Source organism: Xiphophorus maculatus, chromosome 6 (assembly GCF_002775205.1).
Source record: "Xiphophorus maculatus strain JP 163 A chromosome 6, X_maculatus-5.0-male, whole genome shotgun sequence".
Taxonomy (NCBI): Eukaryota; Metazoa; Chordata; class Actinopteri; order Cyprinodontiformes; family Poeciliidae; genus Xiphophorus; species Xiphophorus maculatus.
The window spans coordinates 21091464-21099373 of NC_036448.1; the positions used below are offsets into that span (position 1 = coordinate 21091464).

A 7910-nucleotide genomic window follows, 5' to 3' on the forward strand; every position below is an offset into this window, starting at 1 on the left:
CTCCATTAAGATGTGCTTCCACTCTGAGCTTTAGGGTATGGCCCCAATTCGCATATTTTCTGCGATTGTGAAAAACTTTCTTAGACACACTCACTGTATGTATCTTGATCCTCTTGTTTTTTTTTAAATGTCCACACACTTTGATTTAAGTGCAAGTATTTTGGCAATAGCATAAGGTTTCTGAAGGGACGGAGCATGATTTTATGTATTATGAAGGTTCTGAGAATGTACACAGCAGAATGCTCCATGAACATACTTGGTCTCTTTCTTGTCCACTAAAATAACATCCAGAGTTGTTGCAACTGGAGCTGCACTTAAATCAGCTGAGCGTGAAGGAAATTTGTTGAAGGTTGTCAGTGACCCTCTTCAGATTCCTCTTTCTGTAAGGTTACAGGAATTTAGAAATATAAAAACAAGTCAGGAGAGTTTTTTTATTTGTAGATTAGTGAATGCAACCAGCCGTGCATTTTCCATGCCTGCATCACCCTGTTCAGGGATGCATGAGTCAAATTTGGAGTCCTTTAGCAAATCTAAAAACTCAGTTTAAGAAAAATGCTCCCTCCTCCAAAAGCATTGGAATGGGAAAGAAAAATTCTTTAAATGTTGACATCAAGCCCTGACTATCCAAAAGATTATCAACATTTTTCTTTGCAGAAATGTTGAATAATTTTTTACATATAAGTGGCCTGTTTAAGATCATGTTGCAGCATGTCAGTTGGATTTAAGTCCAGGCTTTGACTGGGCCAGTGAGTTTTGCTCTACCAAGAATGCTGGGTTTTTTGGGGGGTTTTTTACAGCTCTGGTCTCCTGAATGTCATGTTTATGAATGATTCATTAATTGGAGTCTTGGGTCTAAATGGCCGTTTTGGTCTAATTTTGAATTTACCCTTATATTTTCACCATAAAAACTATTTACCTTACTTTGTTTGGTATCATTATTTTCAGAACATCCTAAACTTTGTGATTTTACAGTGTTTGTTTCATTTTGACAAAATTTATTATCACATTGGAGCAAAAAACACACACAGAAACATGACGTCATGCCCGCCACAGGGCGGGCGTCGACCTCAAAAGGTTAAACCCGACCTTAAGTGAGGCAGGCTGTAGAGCTTCAGATGTGATTTTTGGGTTCTCATGTATGTGACCGTGTTTATTTGGTTAGAGACAAAAGAAGAAACTCCATAATTCTTATCAGGCCACTATTTTAAAATAAAAAAAGTACATTTATTCTGTAAAATAATGCTAAAGTCTATGGATTGTGTCAATAACTTTAGTTATCAATACATAAGTTTAATCATTTGGAGAACATTAGCCTTTTAGCTGCCAGGTAGCTTGCGCAAGCTAGTGCTAACTTATTCAACATTCACACCTTGACCAAAAAATTGGCCATAAAGTCAATACAGACAGAAAATATTATAAAAATGTAAAACACCAAGTACAAAGTGTGTCAATAAAAGTGCAAGTATCGTTAATTTGTTGTTGTTTTTTAGTAAAATAATTTTTTATCCAGTTGTAGCTCTGCTGATGCAACAGAAAGAAGGTAACTCTTTTCATCACACTCTTGTTACTCAAAGAAGGTCAAATATTTCACTAAATTATTCTTACATATACAACCTTGCTTTATTTGTACATATAACTACCAGTAAATATTACTTATGAGGATATTAAGCACACTAAAGAGCTTTTTAAAAGCAATAAAATATTACTTTTTTTTAACTTTTGCTCTGTACAGATCAACTCACCCTACTATTACTGAGGAAGGAACAGAATTTTTTCTTATAATGACACAGTAAATTTGATTTGCTGTCTTCAGTTTGGTCTTATGTGACATAAAGTATCTGTTGCGATATGTTGATACTAGTGGAAAATGTAATTCAAAGGAAAAAGGTGTCATTTCCAAACAATGTTGCTTTCTGAAATGTTTTACAGTGGCTTTCATCTTTCATTTTATTCGTTTTAACTTTTATGGGAACCATAATTTACAGCCATGGCACGATTGTTAGTGTCTGACATCCAACTTGCACAGCCATTTCATTAATAAATAAGTCACAGTGTGTCAGATGAGGTCATTATTTCTGTTTACAAAGCCTGCTTTAATAATTTATAACTATAATTTTCACACCTTTCCAGCATATGCCATAACAGCTCAGATTTTATGACATTTGTTTTAATGTAAACTTTTCTTTCCTGTATTCGTTTTCCGACTTTTCTTTCATGTTTTTTCATCCTTCACAAAAGAAGCCGCAGGCTTTGCCCCAGCTTGCATTTTAAACATTTTTTAGCTCTCCTGTGAGCATTGTTGAGATATAGACAAGAAGAAACGAAAGCACCAAAATCCCTTTCAAGTTGCAACACAGTGTTTTTGACCTATGAGGGTGGTACTCCTATTAGTCACTCTCAAAGAAGTATTGGATGTCCACCAATATTCGATATGCAATAACTGTTTTGGTAATTATCTTGCATTTGTCAGGCTATTCATCACTCTTTCTGCCTGTGAGCTAAGTTGGCACCATTTTCAAACAGATACTTGAAGTCTGTGAGGCCTCCTGGCGTTTAAATCTCAAGTCGCACTACATTAAAACTGCCTGAACAGTAACTTTTCTCTCACCGGTGTTTTAAGCAGAGACGATGACAAGCTTAAAGGTGTTCCTACTCATTCTTTAATCAACATACATCACATTTTTAAAGTGGGCCTGTGTGGGCTAATAATTTTTCTATTGAGACACTCATTATCTGTACTTCATCTTGCTCTCTGCAAGATGAAGCCTCTGCAAGGCACCTGTGTGGAAGTCATCAATCTCTGATGGCAGCAAAGTCAAACACACACTGCGTCAGGCATGGGAAGATCTTATCTGCAGCAAGCCCCAGCAGTGCCCATGGAGATGAGGGAGCAAGAAATAAATAACAAATAAAACAAATAAAAAGTTAGTAATTCAAGCTCCACGGCTTATCAGATAGCACTCCTAATCATGCGCTAATACACGAGTCTTGTGCAAGCTTTCTTGCTTGAGCTGCACTTGGAAAGGGAAACTTTGATCCAAATTCCAACCAAACCTGAATAAATGTGCTCAAAGTCCTGATAACTGGACAAAATGAAAGCAGTGATGTAAGAGAAGAAGATCAATTTCATGCTTTATTATGTTAAAACCACCATCCTAAATGTTCTCATTTGGAATTCATGTAAAAATTATTTTCAAATTCTTTTCCGAATGACAATCTTGAACATTGCTCTGATCTAAACCAGCTGTGTCCAAACATAGAGGAGGCATTTGCATCCCTTGTCCACAAGTCAAGAATAACACAGATTTATTTCACCAGACACAACAGATGGTGACACAATTAAAACAAGCTAAAGTGAAAGTTTCACGGTTTATTTGTACAACAAATTTCAGCAACAAGGCAGTTCAAATTGCTTTACACCATAAAAACACAAAATGCAGAAGATACAACACAGTCAACAATTGTGACAACAAACATATTTTGTCAAGTGTAATAACATCAAAATGTTGGTGAATGTTTCATTTATTATGGCTCAAAAGTGACTGTAAAATTTGGATTTTTAAATTCGATTTGAAAGAACAAATTAGATTACAGACAAATTAAAAATAATCATTAAACATAAACCATTAATAGCCACATTTTTACATTTAATTTTAATTTTAGAGTATTTATCACCACAAACATCCAGTAATTTTTTAGAATTTATTAAACTAGGCTAAATCAGATTTTGTTAATGAAAGAAAACAACAAAAAGAGAAACTCATATCATTTTCTTGTGGCAGAATACATCTAAAATGATTTACAGATTTGTATTTTTGTAGAAACATTGTGTATATTTGGTTTCTTTCTACAAAAAATATGTTTTGTATTTTTCATAATAAAATGAATAAAATTTTTGTAGACCAGTCCTGCTTTTAATTGCAAAAAGTTTGAACTCCATTGAATTAAACCATCCCACTGTAGCTCTGGCTGTATGTAGCTCACGTTTTGTGTCACCTCTAACTGACCCTTATTTGGCTCCATCCATCTTCCGATGACCCCGCTGAAGAAAAGCATCCCCACAGCATGATCCTACCACTGCCATGTTTCACAGTAGCGATGGGTCTGTCACGTTTTATGTTAGCTAATAAAAGAAAGTTTGATCCCAAATGGCCAGAGCTGCTTCTTCCAGATGTTAGCTGTGACATCTGGCTTGTGACAACTTCTAAACAAAACTTATTTTAGTTTTATAGGTTTATGTTTGAGTAAAATGAACATTGTTCTTTTATTCTTTGAACTACTGACAACATGTCTCTGAAATGACAAGCAAAAAATTTGTATTTATTAGCAGAAAATGAGAAATGGACAAAATTCTGAAAAAGATGCAGTGATTTCAGACATCAAATAACACAAAGAAAACAAATTTCATGTTAATTTAGAAACAACAATACTAATATTTTAACTCAGGAAGAGTTCAGAAATCTACATTTGGTGGAATAACCAGGAGGTTTTCAATGGGGTTCCATGCAATGGTCTCTTATTTTTTCCAGAACTGTATTTGTAAAAAGTTTTTAAATTATAATTTGTGTTGTTCTATCATATAAAACTCAAATAAAATACAATGAGGTTTGTAGTTATAAAGGTTCAAGGTTCTATGAATCCTTATGCAACGTACTGGAGATGCTGATTTCACAATGAACAAAAGCTCTGCTTCAGCCTGTTGCAGTAGAGTCATAGAGTAAATAATAGAGTAAATATGTTACCTAAACTCAAACTTAAGTGCTTTATTGTATTATTTTATCAATGTAATTCCCTACATTATTGTATTTCAAAACACTTTTATGACTCGACTAGTTACATATTAGTGGATAACGACGTGAAGAGTCTTGTGTTCTGTAAAGTTGATTTAAATCAAACATTCATATCAAGAAATGAAAAGTTTTCAAGACAATGAATCAAACAGTTTAAGAAATATTTCTTTATTTGATCATATTCAACTCAAATGTCGCTGAAATATTTGCACACACTTTCTCATTGTCTGACATTTTAAGAAATGTCAGACAATGACATTTGTTAAAATGTCAAAATTAACAAATAACAAAAAAAACAAAGATTTGTTAAAATAACAAAATTTTAACAAATTTTGTTAAATGTCAAAATAATGAACAAGTTTATTTTATAAACTTTCTTCAAAATAAACTTATGTTTCTTTAGTATTTCTTTACAGCCTACCAAAATAACTCACAGTAGTTTTCTGGAGTTTTGCCCCACTCCTCCTGACAGAACTGGTGTAACTGGGTCAAATTTATAGCCAGCAATTAGTAACCAATTTGCTGGGTTACTCGTCGTCTATTTGGCCCAAGCTTTAACTTCCTGGTTCATGTCTTGAGATATTGCTTTGATATTTCTGCATAATGTTTAAGTTTAAGTTACCAGCCTTTCCTGCAGGAAAAACCCACACTACATAATACTGCCACCTCCGTACTTCACAATTGGGACGGTGTTCTCCAGTATACAGTTTTCTCTTTATGAAGTCGTCACCTTCACCTTTACTCTAAACTGTGGTTAATTTGCGAAATTTGCACCAAAACACACCAGTCTGTGTGTGAGCATCTTTAATCATTTTTGACACATAGACACCACCATGTGAGATGTTATAATTTCATTTTTTATTAGAACACATAATTTGCTATAAAACCTGTACACAAAGGTATGAAATGAAGGACACTTAAAAAAAATCTAAATTAAAGTATGACAAAGCTTCTCATTTTCTATGGCACAAACTTTAAAAAAGCAATTACAGTTCCAGTCATATAATTACTTAAATGAAATGTGTAGACACTGCAGATGTATTAAATATTGTATGAACACTTATAATTTACTCTCCATCACTATTTCTATAATCAAACAGCTTATTTCATGTTTGATGGAATGAAAACGGTTGCCGAAGTAGCCATGCATTGAAATGTGTGGTCTGTGAATATGTTCTGTAGTCACCTATCAGCTTAAAAAGTCCATTTGTTAACAACAAAGTGCAGCTGCAACTCTAGAGTAGCTTTTGACCTGTTATGTTAATGCTGAGCGAAAGCAAAAGCAGAGCTGCAACATTTTCTTGGCCAGCCTCCTGACTTTGACCTCCAGTCAGACTCCATAAAATCGCCGTAAAAGCCGCTCTTTGCTCGGTAATAAAACTGCAAACAGCAGGAAGATTAAAGGTGGTGTCGCTGTGGGGAGCCGTCCTCTTCAGCCTCTTTTCGGATGCTTCAAATGCTGCAAGGACAGAAAAATCTGAACTTTTAGAAATGTTTCTTTACGACATACCTCTTTGCAGATTTCAAGTAGAAGAATATTTCCTATATTTACCTTTTTCTCATTCTTATTCTTCTCATCAATCTTCAGCACAAGCTCCTTGACCCATTTCTCGTTGGGGTCTGTGCAAAACTTGCGTCCCCTCCTCATGATGAAGCTAAAGGAAGGTGAAGAGTTCAGGTGAGGTTCTGGTTCAGGTGATTAGATCTGACTCAAAATAACCGTTTTGTGTTTGGAAAACTGACATTACGGCAGGGATGTTGCAGCCGCCATCTGTCTTCTGGCGTCTGTAGCTCACTGCGTGCTTTTGAACGTTGCTGGCGAGATTCTTCACATACTTCAGGCAGCAGTCCTCGTAGGACACTAAAATATCATAAATCAACTTCAATTCAGAGCCGCCAAATTAGAAAAACATCACAACTTTTATGCTAAATTTGTAGAAACATTATAGTTGATTAATCTTAGTTAATCAACTAAGATTAATTTAGTTAATCTTAGTTAACTAAGTTTAACTTAGTTATCTATAAAATCTACAGATAGATTTTATAGATAGTCAATGCTATCTATAAAATGTGGGGATGTTTAATAAGGTTGTAAAGTCAGCAGTAAAGACACAGGAAGTCACATCTACCCATCCCAGTATTCTAGCAATAAACCAAACTTATTAACCCTGATTACGTCTTTATTGCATGCTAGATATGCAACACTATTTCCAGAAACCAGCTGTTTGTTTGATAAACTCTTTACCTTGTGCCAAAGTGAAGCAGAGACAAGAAAGAATCAGCAGGAAGAACAGCGTGTTGAACCGCATGGTGAAGTCAGTGGAGGCAAATCTGGAAAGAAAAAATCAACGCAATCAGCCTTATCAGTGTTATTACTGCAGCTCTGTTCCACCCACACATTCCCAAATAAACCTTGAACTTTTGACAAATGCAGAAATGTCAGTCTTTGTCTAACACCTGCCAGTCACACCTTGAATCAACAAAGTAATTTATTTTGGATTATGGGGAAAATTTTCTGTTATATAAATGCCTCTAAAAGACAAGTACGTTTGCTTTTTATTCTTTTATAATTATGCATTCTTGATATTCCATTTATGTCAAAACTAACTTTTTACAGTTGCTTTTCAGAACAAATTAGGATGCAAAACATTCACCCAGAATTCCTATTCTCTCCTGTGGATTTGGATAATGAACCTAATGATTTTACTAAACATTTACATCCTGCAAATGATGGCAATTCTTGTTTCCTCTTAGTATAGTGAAATGAACAACCAACTAATCAAAACAAAAACATTGAATATGATTAGAAAAATAAAGACGAACTAACTCTAACCCTAAAATATCTCACCTGTGATGCTATCAGTGTCAGTTGCAGCTCCTTCGTCTTGTGTCTACCAAACCTGTGCAGGCACTTCTCTTTATAAGACGTCTGTGCTGGCAAAACGCCAGCAGTGTCACCTTTGTACTTATCAGGGTTTTTTTTCTTTATATAGGATGGCTTATGAGTTTCAAAGTGTCCCTGGTGTGTTTGTGCATTTTCTCAGACGTGACCTCTGAGAAATATAGAAAAGATTGATTGATTTTTTTTCCAATACGTGCAATAGTTACTTAAAAGATTCA

General features: G+C 34.8%; 1 protein-coding gene across 1 annotated transcript; it reads right to left on the reverse strand.

Annotated features, from left to right (window-relative positions):
• Positions 1-5626: 5626 nt before the first annotated feature.
• Positions 5627-7709, reverse strand: LOC102220096 (C-C motif chemokine 25-like). Its single transcript, XM_005806293.2, has 5 exons — positions 7639-7709; positions 7036-7121; positions 6534-6651; positions 6343-6445; positions 5627-6249 (listed from the first exon to the last, which is right to left on the reverse strand). Exons 2-5 carry the CDS (start codon positions 7097-7099, stop codon positions 6223-6225), a joined length of 312 nt encoding a protein of 103 aa, XP_005806350.1. The 5' UTR covers positions 7100-7121; positions 7639-7709; the 3' UTR covers positions 5627-6222.
• Positions 7710-7910: the final 201 nt, after the last annotated feature.